The sequence below is a fragment of the Panthera onca genome, chromosome A1 (assembly GCF_046562875.1).
Source record: "Panthera onca isolate mPanOnc1 chromosome A1, mPanOnc1 haplotype 2, whole genome shotgun sequence".
In the NCBI taxonomy this organism is placed as follows: Eukaryota; Metazoa; Chordata; class Mammalia; order Carnivora; family Felidae; genus Panthera; species Panthera onca.
This window is the reverse complement of record NC_138339.1, coordinates 132,221,099-132,240,174: the sequence shown is the minus strand read 5'-3', so window position 1 is coordinate 132,240,174 and position 19,076 is coordinate 132,221,099. Positions and strand designations below refer to the sequence as shown.

Genomic DNA, 19,076 nt, shown 5'->3' with positions numbered 1-19,076 from the left:
GACAACCTAAAAGTGGTCAGGTTTCATGTGAGCTTGAGACTCTGGGAGTCAAAACAGGAGGAGAAACAAGATCCTGCATATCATATGGGAGACTGCATCGGCAGGGCCAAATCAGCTGTGTTAGGTCGGCAATGTTCAGAGAGAAAAATTAAGAAATCTCTTCCTTACGGGTGATATCTCATGTGCTCCAGTTATGGCCTGTGACACTGAAATTCTGGCAGCCTTTATCCAAAGACTAGTTCCTCTTAAACCGTTATGTCTGACCCTGTATGGAGAGACATTAAGCACTATATATCTAATTTTGGCATTTTGTGTAATTTAACGAGTACAACCTCATCTGTCTCTTTTAAGCCTCCTAAATGTGTGTGTGTGCATGCGTGTGTGTATGTGTGTGTGTGTGTGTGTGTGTGTGTGTGTGTGTGTTGGCGTGCTGTGTGTGAAAGGCAAGGCAGGACGCTGCATTGTCTATGTGCGTCAGCATATCATTTCGAGAACAGCTCCCCCGTGTAGCTGAGAGACCTGGTTTCAGATGCCAACCGGAGCATCCTCAGGCTCATTAATAATGGACGAGTCTGACAGAAGCAGCCTCACTTACCTTTGTTTTCCACCGTAGACGAGGGGAGACATGGATCTCTCTGTTTTGCCAAATAACAACCATCCTGACAAATTCCTGCGGCTCGATGTGAAGTCTTTCATGAGGAACTCAGCTCTTCTTCAGGCCAGCCTGGTGAGGTTTCCAGGTGGGAATCACCCTGCCGCCCAGCACTGGCAAAACCTCGTGTACTCACAGGTAAAGTCCAGGACAGCATAAAGCCCCCAGGCGAGGATCAGTTCTTTCTCACTACCTATTATTTCCTTATTTGTGCAGGGACGGTGGGGGGAAGGCTGTAGGGAACATGGTACAAGGTGGCTGCCCTTGCAATATTAAAAAGGTCTTTCTCTCTTCCTTAACGTAAGGAAACTCTCTGATCACTTTATAAAATATGTGAATTCCTGCAAACATTCATTTTCCGCCAAGCACTAGCTTTGCAGCCCGTCCTCATTTTATTGCCTAGTTTTCATTTTACTCCTTTCCTTCAGAATTTTTCAAACCACTTGTTACTTTTGCAAATAAGACTCTGGGGGGAAAATCTGCGTCTCTCTTCTGGTGCATTCTAAGCCCAAAGCAGCAGAAGCTTAAAAAGGGACTCAAACACAGCCTCTGAGACCGCTGGGGAACTTGCTCTTGCCTTATGTAGGCTGGCTCCCTTTCATTTCTTGCAGAGAAGAGTCAGCATAACAATGGAAACCCAATGATTGAAGGAAAACAAAATAGAGGGAACTCTTCCCTTTTATTTTAGATACTCTTATTTTCTGCAGGTATCCATGTAGACAAGACATAACAATCAGACCTTCAAACACAGTGCACACTTTATTTTTTCGCTTTCTTCTTTTGCACCTTCCTTCTTTTTGCTGACCAAAAGAGAGGAATAAAACTGTGATGAGTTCCATGTGCTGGAACAAACATAAAGGCCCTGACTGTTGGAAGGCTCAAGAAACAGGAATAATCTTTGTTTTAAGACGTGAGGGCTAATGGGGTTAAGGGTTAGTCAATTTAGAAACAGGAAGAAGCATTTCATTTCAGAACAGATGTGACTGACCTACAAACCCCTGCAAGTCATTAAGTCCTTTGGAGTGGTTCAAATTCCCCGAACAGAAATTTGTTTTCTTTTAAGAAACAGTTGCTACTCATGAGTCCTGGTGTAAAGTGACTCCTTTGTGGTGTGTTTGTGGGCTCCTCGGGACCTTTATCATGAGATCATTCAAAATCAAGTACACTCAAATGATTATGTAAGTGTTTCCTCCACCTATAAGGGTTTTAATTTATTTCCATCATAAGGCAGCCTGTTATGACAACTGACTTTTTAAAAAGTTTTGCATCCTTCCCTTTTGGAACCCTCAAAACTCTTCCCCCCACCCATACACACCTTTTTGGTTATTGTTTTCGTGTTTTAAGTTAAACACAATAAATTCCTCCTCATTGTTTATGCCACGGAATAAAATGACTCAAAAATCAGTTCAGAAAACCTTGGCCCTCCTATGCTATGAAGTTTAGTAGAAGAAAACATATCCAATAAATTCCTTTGAGGTTGGAACGTATCAATCTAACATCTTTTGTTTGGTACTGGAGTTGACCTATTTCCTTCACGGGAATCTTCACAGTTTAAAGCTCTGTTGAATGTTGTTCCTAAACCTGAATGAAATGCATCCAATTTTTAAGGGGCATCTTTCTCAATAGGTAGGCCCTGATGAGTTGAAGCGGTTATTTAACAAAAAAACAAGGAGGTAAAAATCTGCTATGAATGTCTTTAGATATGTTATTGGTAATTTTTTTAATTGTTCTTTGAGTTTATTTATTTATTCTTGAGAGAGAGACAGAGAGAGTGAACAGGGGAGGGGCAGAGAGAGAGGAAGAGAGAGGAAAGCAGGCTCTGCACTGTCAGCGTGGAGCCTGATGTGGGGCTCGAACTCACAAACTGTGAGATCATGACCGGAGCAGAAACCAAGAGGCAGACGCCTAACCAACAGAGCCACCAAGGCACCCCTGTTATTGGTAATTTTAAACTGCACATGAACTCGATTTAATTATCCTTTTACCCTAAAATAACATTAAAATGACAGAATAAAGGCTAATTTACTATTGAAATAACAGGGTGAGGGGAAATAAATCTTACAAATTCAGTTGGCTGGGTAGCCATGACACAAATTAGGACTAACAATTATTTGTATTTACTACTTTAATTTGCAATATGTGAATAAGTAGTTCTTCTCTCATTAGCTGTTATTTTAAAAAATCCAGGAGTGATATATTTGTGGGATAAAATAAATACCTAAAATAAAGGACTTACTAAAGTTTTAAGTAGCTGTAGAGATACCTGAAAGAAGGCACAAAGTATATCAGGTGCATTTGAGACGTTAAGGGTGCATAAGGTGGCACTGTCAGAAGTTCTTAATTAAAAACCCTCAGTCTGCTGGGGATGCATTAAACCAACAGGAAGAGCATCGAATAAAGAGGGTGGAAACCTGGTTTCTTGTCTCACATCCACAGTAAGCCACTTTAAGAGACATCTATTGTGGCTCTTACTTGGTTCATGCCTCAATATTTTCACTTGAAAAACTAGAATAATATTAATTTTACATATTTGTTTTAAAATGAGAACAAGTAAAATAACATGAGGTAAAACAATTGAGAGGAAATATTTCCCATAAAAGTTTAAAAAACGTGTGTTGTTGTTGTTGTTGTTGTTAGACAGCAGTCTGTTGTGTGTGTTGAAATTATCCTTTCATTAGACATTGCAAAACAGTAGATAATACTACTTGCATTTTTTTATTTATAGTGTGGATGGAGGGGTGTATGTGCTTGTGTGTAGATGGTGGTGTTAGGGAATATAGTCAATACATCTGTGAATCCATAACTCAAGCAGTAGATTTTTTACTCACACGAAATCTACACAGACTTCAGAGTTGTGTCAGCTTACCGCTGGGTCTCACACCACCCAGGTGCGTGGTGTTTGGGATTCAGACTACATCACGAAATGTCAAAGGACTTAACCTAACAACAATTGCCTTCAAAATTAGTGGTGATTCAGAAGTTAAAACACAGATCTCATAATCCCGAATGTGAAGTTGAATTCCTAACTATATGCAGCATATTCTTATCCATCTCAAAGCTTTTCTATAAAAATTCACATAACATTTTCAGGGGAAATTCTTTAAGCCATTATTACACGTGAAAGCAATTGTGGGCATATAGAAAAGCAAGCACTCGTTCTCACGCATGCCTATAGTTCAGGACGCTGTGAATTCCATGCCTGGCAAATACACAGGTCATCCATGTTTGCAGGGAGAGAGTATGAGCATATATTTCTTGATTCTACTATATTTACTCCTTCTTAAATTCTTTCAGTAGAGAAGCAAAGAAGCTTCACAATAAATTTCATCTCAGTGCAATGAACAAATGTTCGCCAAAATCTAACGTTTCTGGTTGTTAAAATAATTTGGCGCATGTATCTGATGAAGGCATGTGGAATTGTATTCTAAATATTTCTGCCAATCGCTTTATAAAACGAGGTAATGAAAGGAAAAGGGTGATTTTTTTTTTAGTTTAAATGATAAAATATGTTTTGTTTCAGATAATGTAGTGCCCCCCCCTTTTTTTGATTAGCAGTCAGACTTCAGAGTCATTTCAGACTAATCTCTTTGTTTTATCTTTTCCTGGCTTCCATCACATCTTTTTCAGAACCCAATAGCATTCCATGCTAAACGTGTGAGCTGGAGCAAAAGACCAAGGATAAGAGGTTGCTCTTCCCTTGATTTCTAGGCAGTGTCATTTCCTGGGTTTATTTCCTAGTCATTTTCCTCACTTTTTGTTACAGTCTTAAGAGCTATCTTTTCCCCTATGTTCTAATGTCTCTTCCATCTCAGTTTTTTGTTTTGTTTTGTTTTGCTTGTTTGCATACTATAATTGTACTTAATGATCTGTCTCTGGACAGGTCCCTGAAATCTGTTTTGCCTTCTCTAAAAATGTCTCTATTCCTAATCCTCCAATTAGCGTTCTGAAAAGAATGCCCTGCATATGCATTAGACTCCCATTTTTAAGCCTATATTTGGGGAAGAGCCTTTGAGGCTCTTAAATTATTATCTAGGAAGTAGATTGATGGGCACCACTCAGTTGTTCAGGGATTTACTTGCAAATATCAGAACATAATTTATCAAGTTATGCTAAATTTATGCAGCTCACAAAATCTCCAGTGGGGTCTGGAATTTAGCCTTGGATGGTGTGCTGCCAGAAACAACACCTAAGCTGTCTCATCATACTGCTCTCAGATCAGACCCAAATGCCTCTTGCACTAAAGCTTTTATTAAGGATGCTCTTAGTATTACAATAGCATGTGTGGGAGGTTAGGTGGAGGAGAAGGCAGGAAACAAGTTTCAAGAAAGGCCTGTGTCAGACAACAAATGTTTGGTAATTGTCTGAGATTTTAAATTTTATCTTGAAAAATTTGAGGGGTTGGTGAAAACTTATCCTAGCAATTTGGGAAACAGAATTACTGAGGTCACTGGGGAGCTGATTTTGTTTGTATACCCACAAGTAATAGATAAACAAAATGCCTTGTTTGCAAGGCATTTATGATTATGAAAGGGACTTCATTGTATGTACAGATTAAATTGGGGAAAAATGGAAATCTTTATAATCTTGATTCTCCCAATCCATAAACATGGTATATCTTTTTATTTATTCAGTTCTTCATATGGCCCTTCAATGATATCTTATAATTCTCCACATAGAAGTTTTCATAAAGTTTGTTAGGTGTATATCTAAATATTTATATCACCATTGCTTTTAAGACTAGAACCTTTTAAATCATGTTTCATAATAAAGTGTTACTCATGCATGCCATTGATTTTTATAGACTATGTAATTGTTATATATTAATCTTAAATCCAGGAATAGTGTTAAATCTCTTTTATTTTGACTGTAAACATCCCTACATCTAATCATGCTATCCGCTATTTTGTTTTATTTAAAACCCTATTCCTTTTATTTATGTTTCTGTTCTTATTGTATTGCTTAGGGCTTCCACTGAAATAATATGTGAATGTTTGTGATTACTGACATCCTCGTGTTAATTCTGAAACTAAAACAAATGTTTCTAATATTGCAGCCATTTGGTAAACTATGCCCTGGAAGTTTTATGTAGATTCTCTTAATTAATTTTTAAAGATCCCCTACTATTCCCAGGTGGTTAGGAAAGTTTGTTTTAAATATGTTTGAATGTTTTCAAAATCTTTTTCAGAATCTGTTGTAAAATTCTGCGTTTTTTTTCCTGTTAATGTGATGAGTTACATTCATCTTCTAATTTTAAATCACCCTCCAGGTAAAAATTATTTCCTGATATAAATCTTATTCTGGTATGTATAATTTATATGTATTGTAGGATTCTTTTTAGCAATAGCTTATTCATGACTTTTGCATTGTGCTTATAAGAGAAATTGTCCTATAATTAAATTACCTTTTCTTTTACTTACTGCCTTTGTCTGGAGTTTATACCAAGCTTTCATAAAGTGAATTGGGGAGTATTCCTTGTTTTCTTATTTTCTGGAAGTGTTTGACAAAATATAAATGATCTGTTTCAGGGATATCTAGTAGAATTTGACTGCAATATTCTCTTGGCCTGATAATTTTCAATTAGGGGTAGATGTTAAGTTATTGATTCAATTAATCAAATTATCACAGGTTTATTATCATTTTCTATTTTTTCTTTGCTTAAAATTTTTTCAGTGTTTATTTATTTTTGAAAGACAGAGAAAGAGACAGAGTGCAAGCGGGGTAGGGACAGAGAGAGAGGGAGACACAGAATCCGAAGCAGACTCCAGGCTCTGAGCTGTCAGCACAGAGTCCAAACGGGGTTCAAACTCATGAACCATGAGATCATGACATGAGCTTAAGTCAGATGCTTAACAGACTGAGCCACCCAAGCCCCCCTATTTTTTTTCTTAATTAAGTTTGATAAGTTATATTATGAGGGAAACTGCCCAGTTGCACATAAAGTTTTTAAGTTGCTCATATTATTCTCCTATTACATTTATTAATCTCTGCTACATCTCTTTCATTGTTTCTTTACATTTCTAACACTGGATTTGTGTCTTTTTATTTTTCCTGAGCTGTATTGCCAGACATGTTTTAATCTTTTTAGCCTCTCCAAAGAAATAGTTTTCAACATTGTTCATCCTATTATATATTTGTTTTTTAATTTGTAATATTTATTGATTTCTACTATCTTTTTTATTTGTTTAAATTGCAGTTAACATACAATGTAATATATCTACTTCTATCTTTATTGTTTCTTATTACCTCATTTTCTCATTCTGCCTTTATAATGCAGGAAAATATTTTTGTAATACTCCCTCAAAATATCATTTCAACTCCACCCAACAATTTTACAAATGTAGCATTTTCCATTTCAATTCTATTCTAAATTTTTAATTTCCATTATTTCTTTGAAGTGTGGGTTTAGTTTTCTACAAAACGTGGTACTTTAACTTTTTGATATAAATATACAAATTTCTAACTAAGTTGACTGTGTTCAAACAGCACAATCCATATAATACTGAGTCTTTGAAATATGTTTTAAAGTCTAGTACATTATCAACTTTTGTAAATATCCAGTGTATATTTTAAAATTAATGTATTCAGTTGTTTAATGAAGATGTCAGTATATGTGACTTGATCAAACTCGGTTTTATTGCTCAAATCCTTTATCTTTAGTAATTGTTTGTCTGCTTGATAAAAATTCTCTGCATAAATTTCTCCTTGTAATTATGTCAAGTTTTGCTTTATAAATTTTGATACTATTTTATTAGATACATACAAGTTTAGAGTTGTTATATTTTACTGATTATATCTGTCTTTATTCACTTTCTAGCAATTCTCTGTAACTAACAAAGTCTTTTATTTTAATACCTATTTTGTCTGCTAAATATATACTTTCTTAGTGGTTAGTCAGGCTAAGTTATGTTATGGAAACAAATTTTAGTGAGTTAACACAATAAAATGTATCTCTCACAACATCTGATGTGGGTGATGTAGATGTCCTAAAGGCCTGGCTTCCAAGTGGAATCCAGACTGTTCCTTTGAGGGTTTACTATATCAGAATCTCCATAGGTCTGAACATTGGAAAGAGAGTAACCCAGGAATCTTTCAAGGGATTTTAGGGGTCAACCATGAGTTGTTAGTCATATGTCCTTGTTGTTGTATGCCCTTAAGAAGAAATGGATTTGCTAGTTAGGCTTTGCCACAGTTTATCATTCTGTCAAATATATTTACACACTATATATATATATATATATATATATATATATATAGTGTGTGTGTGTGTGTGTGTGTATATATATATACAGTATATATATATAGTGCATATACATATATAAATACTTATATTATATGTTAAACATATTTACATAACATATATTAGATATGTACACAATATATAAATAACACACATATATATATAAACTCTCCCTTTCTGAATGGGAAAAATTAAAGACACAGCCGTCACTATTCCAAAGTAATTCTGAGATCCCATGGGAGTAGTTTGCATGGCCTCCTTCTTTGAGGATATGGAAGATTGATTAGGGCATGATTCTGCTTTTTAGAAGGATTTCTGATGCATTGTTCTCTATAGTCCTTGATTACACTCTTTAGGAAGCATCTCCTTGTTCACTTTTGTCTTTTGCCACATCAGAAGTAGACCCTGCTTCAAGGACAGACTTCAAAGTTTACTCCTACTCAAGGACATTTAGAAATCTAGGATTATTGTCATTGTTTTCTTTTGTTTTGTTTTAATTTTAAATATTTAAAAGCTTTTAGGTGTAGGCTTGTGATTTCTTTGGTAATACATTCTTTACAGAATTTAGGAAGCTATTTATTAATGTATCTTACCTAACATAACTGACTACTTGCAGTCACTTTTATATGTCAGTAAACACACCTACGTTCTTTGAAGACATAGCTCTCAAATAGGCTGTAATGCCTTGCTTTTCTGCCTCCATTTCTGTATTTTTAGAGTCAGTGACAACCGCATAGAGGCTCTCAGGGATAACAGTTATGAAAGCACAGCCTAGCGTGATCTTTATCTTGAGTCATTTTATTCAGTTGAGAAATTTCAATAGGTATTTTTTGCTCAATGCTTTTTAAAAAAAAATAATTCTGTGTTTTAGTATTGAGATCTACAAACAGACTTTAAACAATAGAAGGCATCACATTTCTAGATGCCTAGATTCCTCTCTACTTTCTTTCTTCTTTCCAACTGTGCAGCTGTCTCTAATCTCATCTCTTTCTTGTAGCACATTAATGCTATGATTATTGTAATGTCATTATATGTACATGAATTCTCTGATTATTTCACAAGTATCTCTCCTAGAGCTACAGGTAATTAGATTCCAAATTACAACAAATGACATTTATGCAAAAAAAATTTTTTCCTATAGGATATGAATAACCATCATTCCATCTTCTGATGTTTCTCTCATCCCTTTCCACTTTTTGGCTGCAAGTCCATGCCACATGTTTGTGGAATTTCAAGATCTACTACTTTATTAGGGAGGATAGACTAGGCTGTGCTAACACATAACCCCACAAAATACCAGTAACTAAAAAGAATGTTCATGCTCACGAGAAGTCTAAAAAAGGGCAGGTGGATTTTAGAGGCAGCTCTTTTTCAAGCAATAACCCATGGCCTCAAGTTCTTTCATCCTGTAGTTCTGCCATCACAGAACCCTTACTTAACAGTGACACAAAAATGGAAAATGAGCCAAAAATCTTGTGGAAGATTTCAGGGGCCAGGCTTGGAGGTGGTTTAGCTGACCCCAATTTAACTTCAAGCTGGACTGGGAAAGACAGTCATCCATCCTTTATGCTTAGGAGAAGAGGATAAAATTCATAGGCATTTAACCAGTCACCACAATACATAGCTCCCATTCTTCTTCATTTGCCAGTATATCTTTTCACATTCTTTCACTCTCATTTTTGAGTCCTTATATTTTAGGTACTCCTCTTATAAATATTACATAATTTCATTTAATTTTAAAAATCTGACCTGACAATCTCTGTCTTTAAATAAAGAATTTAGTCTATTTACATTTAACATGATTATTTCTAAAATCGTTCTATTTTGCTGAAGTTCCCCCATTCTTGGTTTCAATTTTATTGTCTTATTATCAAGTTTCCTTTATCTTTTTTTCTATTGCTGTACTGATTTAGAAACTATGGATTCTTTCTCAATTTTTTACTAAGATTTCTATCCTCTCACTAACCTGATTTCTTAAAATGTTCTAATAAAAAATATTTGTGTTAAATTTTACTGTCAAGTGACTTAGTTATCCCTTATTCAAAAACTCACAAATTAGGGGTGCCTGGGTGGGTCAGTTGGTTGAGCATCCTGCTCTTGATTTCAGCTCAGATCGTGATACCAGAGTTTTGGGATCAAGGCCTGCACTGGGCTCTGCACTGAGTGTGGAACCTACTTAAGACTCTCTCTCTCTCCCCCTCTCTCCATCTCTCTCTTCCACTCCCTCTACCCCTTTCCCCCACTCATGCTATTGCCCTCTTTCTAAAATAAAAAAAAATTGTAAATAAATTAAAAATTGTTTAAATTCCCAAATTGGTGATTATTATCTCTGTTTTACCATAAAATCAATACTTACTTAGATATATATAGAGAGAGATAGATAGACTTATCAATATTTTTTCCATATTCCTTTTTGTTTTGTTTTGTTTTGTTCGGCATTTCTTCTTAATTTTTCCTTTTATTATCAAGTTTCTTCTTTCTGGAGTACAGTTTTTTTAGAGGCTCTTTCTTTATTGGTCTATTAATTGTATACTCTCAATTTTTGTTTGTCTCAACGTGCACTCTATTTCACTAATTTTACTGATTGATAGTTTACTTATATATAAATGTTGTAAATAATGATTTAAGTGTATAAAAGATAAATGGACAAAGTAAAGGTGATACGGAAAAGTCCAGGTAAGCTTTGAAATGTTACTTTCCTTAAATATTTTAAAATACAAATTATTGTAGAGTCCATATGGCTAAAATAATAGAATTACTGTTGAATTTTCCTTTGGTAAATATAATCTAGTGGGGTCGAGAGTTAGAATCAAATACATGCTTTTTTTCCCCTTAGGCTATTTGAGAAAAATTATCAAAATGTGAATGAACCTCAACCATCATTAGTATTTTTATATTGCTATCATATTCTTAGTAAAGAATATTCTATTATATACCTTAGTAAAAATATTCTATTAGTTTTCCCTTCACATGCCTTCATACATGAAATTGTCATGCAACAGAAAAATAAATGGCACCATGTAGTAAGATAAACCCCAGACTTCCAAGAATATGGTTTAGAATTAAGGGTTTGCATGTTCTTTTTACACTATAGGTCTGATTAATTTTTATCTTGTGCCTGTTAGTTTTTCAGGGTCTTTATACACTATAATAGAGTCTGTTATTTTTTCCTGGCCCCCCAAACTGTATTTTCCTCATTTACAGAGCTTTCTTATTTAAGAAGCTCAAAGAATAGTCTAGTAGGCAAGAGAACTGACAAAGCAAATTTGTCAGTGTCCAAAGAATTATCCCTCTCAAAGATGATCAAAGATATCTATTCTCGAAAAAAACAAAAAAGCCTTGAGTCAGAATTATGCTAAGCTGAAATGATCTAAATTTCATATCAAATTGTTTTCATATCAAATTCAGAAACATGTTTTATGAGGTCATCCATCTTAAAGACAAATGCTAAGTCAAGATGATGTATTATTTCATTGCAAATTTCAGTATTGTAGAATATAAATTGATTTTCAGACCAACAACATAATAAATTCAGAGAAGATCTCCAAGTTGACCGCTAAGCATGTCAAAAATGTATGGGTTAAGAAAATTAGGGAAATGTAAGGCTGAAGAGAATGTGAATGGTTTTACCTAGATGATTTTTTTTTTGGCTTATCAGCCATTTCAGAAGGAAACTATATGTAAAATTAGTTTACAATTTAGCTTACATAAATACATATTCAATGTGACCTATATACCCCAATATATGCTGAGGAATCAGTATAATGGTGATAATAAAGATGACTAAGAGGAATATCAATTGCTATTGAACCTGTTTAGGAAGTCTGAAATATGTGAAACATATGCATTAAAAAATTGCTGTAAATTAGTGAAATGTGTCACTAGCTTTCAAGGGTTAACCCTAAGTTTTCTGAAAATTAACTTATGTGAAATTCCTCTCCCTTGAAGCCCCATGATAACTGAGGCATTACTCTATAAGCTTTTGTTTCTTCTCAACTTTATTTAACCAATGAACAAATTTCAATGGAAATATTTTCTACCTCCATGATACTTTTGTAGCCATAAGAAGAAAGAAAGAAAAAAAAGCAAAATACAAATCTGAAGGTCAGATCAGACACAAAAACACAACTGGCGTCCACTGTTAAACTTGGGACACTGGTTGTCCTTGGGCAGGGGAAGGGCAAGGCAGAGTGAGGTGTGCTGGTAGGTGCTCTGTTTCTTGGTAGCGTCTCGGGTTTATTTGGTTTGTGAAAATTTATCGAGCTATACATTTATGATATGTGCGATTTTCTATTGTATATTTTGCTTCAATAAAAAAAATCTAAAAAATCTGAAAGTCAATATTAGAGCCATCTAATAGCCACCTGGTCTGTACACATATAAAGGAATATGATGCTGTTCCGTCCTCCAAACTGCCTGAAATAGGAGTCCCAAGAGAGTTTTTGTAAAAGCCAAGGCACATCTATAAAATGTTTGTAATCTTCAGTTTGCTGGATTAATCCAGCAACGCTAAATATTATTTTTATCGGTCGTGGAATGCACAAATAGAAAGAAGTAAAATGTTATTAAATCTCAGTGCAAGTGAGCTGGAAAAGAAATTGGCTTTGTTCAGAATTCTGCGATCGGAATTAAAGGACAGTGTTCTTTCTCTGTAGTGATAAAATAGCATTTTAATGAATGATTACTAAAGCTGAGGAAGATCACATGCAAAGAAAAAACTCAGTTAAGGACAGGATTCTAGGTCAGACCAGATCCTAGAATCGTTTCCTCGTTCATTGTCCTAATCTGTTGGGGTTCCAGGCAGAATCAGCAAATTTTCAGGGGCGGTTATTTCACGTTTCATCCTCCGCCATCAGTGAGTGGCCCATTGGTAAGAGGAGACTTGTCTCTGTGCCTACTAACAGAGAGAGAAGAAGACTATCACTGCTCAGCGAATGAGAGGACCCAGTGCACAGCGTGCTGTTGCTACGGATCATCCCCCACCATCCCTGTCCTCTGTTCTGAAGAATAACCCACTGTACGGTGACATAAGTTTGGAGGAAGCTATGGAAGAAAGAAAAAAGAACCCCTCATGGACCGTTGAAGAATATGACAGGCATTCCCTGCACACAAACCTTTCTGGACACCTGAAGGTACTCAAAGCAAAGAATCACCTTCTTCAGTTGCTGAAGAAGATCAGTTGAAGTTTCCTTTTTTAAAAATGGATATAAGGGTGCCTGGGTGGCTCAGTCGGTTAAGCATCCCACTTCTGCTCAGGTCATGATCTCACAGTTCATGAGTTTGAGCCCCGCATCGGGCTCTCTGCTGACAGCTCAGAGCCAGGAGCCTGCTTCAGATCTGTGTCTCCATTTCTCTCTGTCCCTCCCCTACTCATGCTCTGTCAGTCTCTCTCTCTCAAAAATAAATAAACATTAAAAAAAAATTTTTAATGGGTGTTTAGGTGACCACCCCTTTTCACTAGACCCAAATGTCCAGGTGTCAGATCATTGTGGCATCTGGCATCCTTTTCTCTGTCCTAGTCAGTACATGTTTATTGATTTCTTCTGAATTTTACAGTGTCAGCAATTACTGGCATCTGTATAGTGTAGAGAGGAGGAAATGATGTGATACAGAAAAGTTTACCTAGAAGGTAAAAGGTTTTTCAAAGTTAATTTGGCAGATTATGTATGTTTTCCCCTAGTTTTATGACCATTTATTTCATGAATACTTAAGAATTCCCTATTCTGCATTTATTCAAAAATATTTATTAAATTCTCTGTCTTAGGCACTGTGCAAGGCAGTTCTCATCAAAGGTCACCTTATTCCAAGCCCACTCAATGATTTAAGATTGCAGATTTACATTTTGGACATTTTCCTGTGTCTCAGTAACAAAACAAAACAAAAACATTTCAACACAGGAAAAGTATGTAATGAACTCATTCACCCAGCCTAAACCCAACTTCAGTTTTTCTTTCCCCACCGCCCACCCGCACTCCTACCCCAGCCCCACTGGTGGTGTCCTCTGTCACGTGTATAGAAGATCTAGACACACCTGAACATCAGGGAGGGTGGCCCTGTATTTTTTACTAGATTCCTCCTCAGCCTCGGTTTGCCTTAGGGTCAGGGAGGCCTGACATTTTCCATATACCCTTCACGTAACAAGGTGTATCTGCTCTTAAAATCTTACACTTAAAAATCTCCTATGTGCACTCTTGAAATATCTTCTTGTCCAGAGACTTTGAGGTTTTTTAATCTCCTAATAGATTTGATGTATCTACTTAATCTAGCCTTTTTTCCAGGGAAGTTTCCATAACAGACACTCCCCCCTAGCAACAGTAATCTTGTGTTTTGTTTTCTTTTGTTTTGTTTTTATCAGGAGTCTGAAGATCAGGACCTCTAAGAAGTCACTTTCTTTTTTTCTCTTTTTTTTTATTAAGTTTTTATTTTAATTCCAGTGTAGTTAAAATACAGTTATATTGGTTTCAGTTGTACGATATAGTGATTCAACAGTTCCATACATCACCCAGTGCTCATGATGAAAATTGCACTCCTTAATCCCCATCACTTATGTCACCCAACCCAATCCCCCTCTCCTCTCCCCTCTGGTGACCATCAGTTTGTTCTCTATACTTAAGAGTCTGTTTCTTGGTTTCTCTCTCTCTCTCTCTCTCTCTCTCTCTCTCTCTCTTCTCTCTCTTGTTCCTTTGCTTGTTTGTTTTGTTTCTTAAATACCACATGAGTGGAATCATATGGTATTTGTCTTTCTCTGACTTACATACTTCCCTTAGCATAATACTGTCTAGCTCCATCCATGTTTTTGCAAATGGCAGGTTACATTCTTTTCTATGGCTGAATACCATCCCAATGTGTGTGTGTATACATATATATATATATATATATATATATATATACCATATCTTTATTCATTCATCTATCAATGGATAACTGGGCTGCTTAAGAAGTCACTTTCTACGATTAGGAAAAAATGTATTGTTTTATTTTGCAAGCATTTCTTGACTGTATGCTAGAGCTTCTTCTCCCCTCCATGTTGTTCACATGAATGGCAAAGGGACTATAAAGATGAGTATTCCTGTCCCTGTTGTCAAATAGTTAATCTAACTGATCAAAGTAACAAACCATAATTATAAAACAAGATAGAGGAAGAGGATAGTGTTTGTAATAATAGTAGAAAGTGCTATGCAGATTCAAATGAGGACAAAACTACACTGGATTATAAAAAGGCTTCATGAAAAAGTTAATTTATGCTGGACTTGAAGAATGAGTAGAATTCCAAAAGATATGGAGAGTTTGCATGAGTGGGGAAGCTCTTCTGTCAGGAGTAGCAAGAAAAAAGGCACAAATACAAGAAAGTGAGAGAGTTTGTGAGAATAGTAGATAGTCCAGTGTTGCTGGCACTGTAGTGTAAGTAATAGAATAAGGCTCAAAACCACTAAACAGAAAAGTTCAAATGTATGGCTGAGGAGATTGAACATCATTGGCAATGAGGAATAATGTTTCTGTTGGAAAATTCCATGAGTTATGTTTAGGAGGATCAAATGTAAATATGATAGATGTATTGCTTCACTAAAACCAGAGTCAGTCCCCTCCCTAACCATCCTCCACATATACAGTTACCTCAGAGCTTTTACAGACCTCATGATACTATTTTTCAGCACTTTTTTTTTTAATATGAGAGGGGTGGGGCATGGGTGAAGGACAGAGGAAGAGAGAGAAAAGAATCCCAAGAAGGCTCCATGCTCAGTGCAGACCTAATGTGGGGCTCAATCCCAAGACCTTGGCATCATGACCTGAACTGAAATCAAGAGTCAGACATTCAACTGACTGAGCCACCCAGGTGCCCCAAGCACTAAGTTTTTAAAGAGATGTTTCTGGAAGTCATGATGTTTGTTCTCATTAGAATTTCTTTCTATACCTCATGAATTCAACTTCTTCATCGTCATCCTTATCCATAGCTCATAACTAGCAGAAAGAGCCCCTAACGTATGTTCTGAAACTTTTCCACCTCTTACAGGCTATAAAATTCCAAGTGCCTTTGGTCAGTCCCATTTTTCTAAAATACTAAGAGTTTTATCAGTAAGAAAGGAGAAAGGAAACCCCATATTTAGTTACCAGGGCAAACTACAAGCAGAATGTAAGAGAGGATTTCGACAAGGATTTCAAGATCATCTATCCTTCTGCACAGTTCATCCAAATTTTACTTTAATATTTTAGCTTTTCTAAGAGCAGGACATTGAAACTAGTAGCAATGTGGTCGAAGAATGGTATTGCCATCACGAGTATCCACCCACCTCCCTATACGTGAGCCATTCCTCTCCTGGCAGTGCTAGCCTGAAGGTAAGTCATCGACCCCTGAGGCTAGAGAGGCAGAGAGGGTGGGCAGGCTGGCTGGCCGCTAGCCATTGCTGATGAGAAATAATGATGCTATTCAAAGAAGCCTAGCCTCTCTTACTGCAACCATGACCCTTAAGCTTCACCCAGGGCAATAGGACTATTGGTCTTCAAACCTCTGAAAGTATCTTGTTCTATAGTATCAAGTGGTGTGTAACGCTGACTGATCACTGATTGATCCTAGTCTCCTATGTAATTTTTTTTTTTTTTAGGAAAATCCTAATGACCTACGGTTTTGGTTGGGAGACATGTACACGCCCGGTTTTGATACCTTACTGAAAAAGGAAGAGGAACAAGAAAAGCATTCGAAATATTGTCGTATAGGTCTGATTTTGCTCCTTGTTGCCTGCATCTTGGTTTTCATAGTGACCGTTTGCATGTTTTTCACCTAAAGAAACTGCCGCAGACACAGACACTTGAAAGTTCTTAAAAATCTTTCTAAATAAACATTCGCAGAAAAACATGTTCAAGTAGTATGAATGTATGGTTGAATGTACAGCTCAATGTAATCGTCTCGTAGAACACAAATGTTGCTGGAGATAAGCTGGCTTTCTCTCCTTTGTTCTACGAAATTTGTAAGAATTCCAGAATGGCTTTTTTCCTTTGGGAGGCAGGACTTCTGGGGATCACAGAAAAGTCACCATATACAACCAAAAGTTAACACTTAGAATAGAGAACGAAACGGCACCAATAATTGTCAGCAGCTTTGTCTTACCTCCTTGCCACCCCCACCCTCCTTTCCTCCCTAAGACAGCTGAGCAAATCAGGGGCACCTGGGTGGCTCAGCCGGTTTAGTGCCTGACTTCCGCTCAGGTCATGACCTGGCAGTTCCTGAGCTTGAGTCCCCCGTGGTTGGGTGAGTAGCTCGCCCGGGGAGCCCCGTTTCTTCCTCTCTCTCTGCCTCTCCTGGGAGTCTTTCTCTCTCTCTCTCTGTCCTTCACTCACGTGTGCCCCTCTCTCTCTCTCTCTCGAAGGAAGGAAGGAAGGGAGGAAGGAAGTTGAGCAAATCATTTTTTGGCTGCCAGATATACAGGTTAAAAACTTGTGGTTGTGCTATCTATTGCGTTGGATTCAAGCTGCTTTATCTCATTTTGTTCCTATTTAAGCCAGAAAAAAAGGGGTGGTGGAGGGGCTTGACTCAAACGTGTTCTTATTTTCCCAGGATTCCTTTTCAATGCCTCAGTTTGATGTTGCACTGTCAGTACACCTAAACTTGAACAGGCCATAGTTATAGAATTAATTACACTTCTTTAGTTTTTTTTTAACGTCTACTTACTTTTAAGAGACGGAGTACAAGTGGGGGAGGGGCAGAGAGAGAGGGAGACCCAGAATCCGAAGCAGGCTCCAGGCTCTGAGTTGACAGCACTGAGCCCAATGCCGGGTTTGAACCCACCAGCTGTGAGATCATGACCTGAGCCAAAGTTGGATGCTTAGCCCACTGAGCCAGCCAGGCACCCCAAAATTAATTACCTTTCCAGCCAATCTTGCTTACTAATTGATCCGCATTGGCTAGTGTGACCTCTGGTGGCTCTCAGTGAGTATGTATCACCAGCCATGGCCTCAGAGGAAGGCCCTCCAAAAGCAGAGGAAATACAGCAGAGAGAATGGGATCTGAATCCTGTCTTCTGCTAACTGTGGGACCCTGGGCAAGTTATTGTCTCTGAGAAAGGATAAGAATCAGCTCCCCCGTGGGGCTTGCCTAAGGACTAAACAGGAGCCAGATAAGAACAATACTTGGGTCCTAGTAAGTAGTTGCATAGTTAAGGACAACTGTTGCAACTAGTATGTGCTAGTTTATCGGTACCCTGAGGTACCTGACATTGCCTACAGATAACCAGGGACATGATTCTGGCCACAGATAGAGAATCAAGTCACCTCCCTTAGCTTTTTCCTAGAACATTGGACCCTACGTCACTCGTCCACTCCTTTCTCTTCTTTCAGGACTACCCCCACTCCCACCCCCACACTGTTTAGTGCATAAAACAGAAAAGGGACCTTTTCCTTTTCCCATTCATCAGCTTTGGCCCTTTGGGACTAGCACACCATTCTACTGTATTTCTCTTAGAGTTACCTGAAATAAAAATTATTGAAGTGCAGCTTTACCGTACAATAGAATCATTGTGCACAACGGTAGTCTGAGCCATATTTGTAGTACTTGACTTCTTATTCCTCTCCTCCTTTATAATACGTTGTCATCCAATTTAGAACTGAATGAAGAACAAAGGTCCTGGGGACTTCCAAGGGCAGGCCCGCTCACTGTGGGTGCCTGGCAGACAACCTCTTGCTATTAACCCAGTTTGCAAAGCCTGCCCAAAGTTCGCCTCTAAGGGATTCAAACCATGTTCAGGTCTCTGCTACACGTGGAAAGCATTTGTGCTGCACCAGGTTACAACCAGCTGTCCAGGGTCGCTTACAGGTAAGGCTCTCTAAGGGCACTCAGCAGGGATAACCACAGGACAGCTGTGTCAACCTGCCTGCCTCAACTTCTTGGCCCCTGAGCCCATCTCATTACCTTTCTCTTCTGCCCAGTCAGGAGCCTGGCATCCTTCCCCCTGCTGTCTCCAGCCCTCCTCTGCTTCTCGTCCATGATGCTAGCTAGCAGTCATTTAGATTTCAACATGATGTGTTTATTACTTTGCATTGCTCCCAAACCAATCTTCACGTTTAGCCTTCAGTGTAACTATAGAATCAAAATATGTTATCCCTCATTGGATTAATGTGATGCATCTACATGAAAGGGAAAGTCGAAAGACGAGTCAGTATATTCCTGTGTGCCCTCAAAATCATACCGTGAAAGCC

The 19,076-nt window shown here is 37.4% G+C and overlaps 1 protein-coding gene across 1 annotated transcript; it reads left to right on the top strand.

The window, feature by feature from the left end:
• The first annotated feature begins 551 nt into the window (after window positions 1-551).
• Window positions 552-16,669, top strand: MINAR2 (membrane integral NOTCH2 associated receptor 2). The gene is made up of 3 exons (XM_060633994.2): window positions 552-790; window positions 12,794-13,021; window positions 16,490-16,669. The coding sequence occupies exons 1-3, from the start codon at window positions 626-628 to the stop codon at window positions 16,667-16,669; spliced, it is 573 nt and encodes a 190-aa protein (XP_060489977.2). The 5' UTR covers window positions 552-625.
• The last annotated feature ends 2,407 nt before the right edge of the window (window positions 16,670-19,076 follow it).

Bases quoted from the DNA above. Each gene is read 5' to 3' on its own strand.
- MINAR2 (XM_060633994.2), top strand. From the start codon at position 626: ATGGATCTCTCTGTTTTGCCAAATAACAACCATCCTGACAAATTCCTG. The intron at 791-12,793 runs GTAAAGTCCAGG...GCCTACTAACAG, and splicing joins AAAACCTCGTGTACTCACAG to AGAGAGAAGAAGACTATCAC. The intron at 13,022-16,489 runs GTACTCAAAGCA...TTTTTTTTTTAG, and splicing joins ACCTTTCTGGACACCTGAAG to GAAAATCCTAATGACCTACG.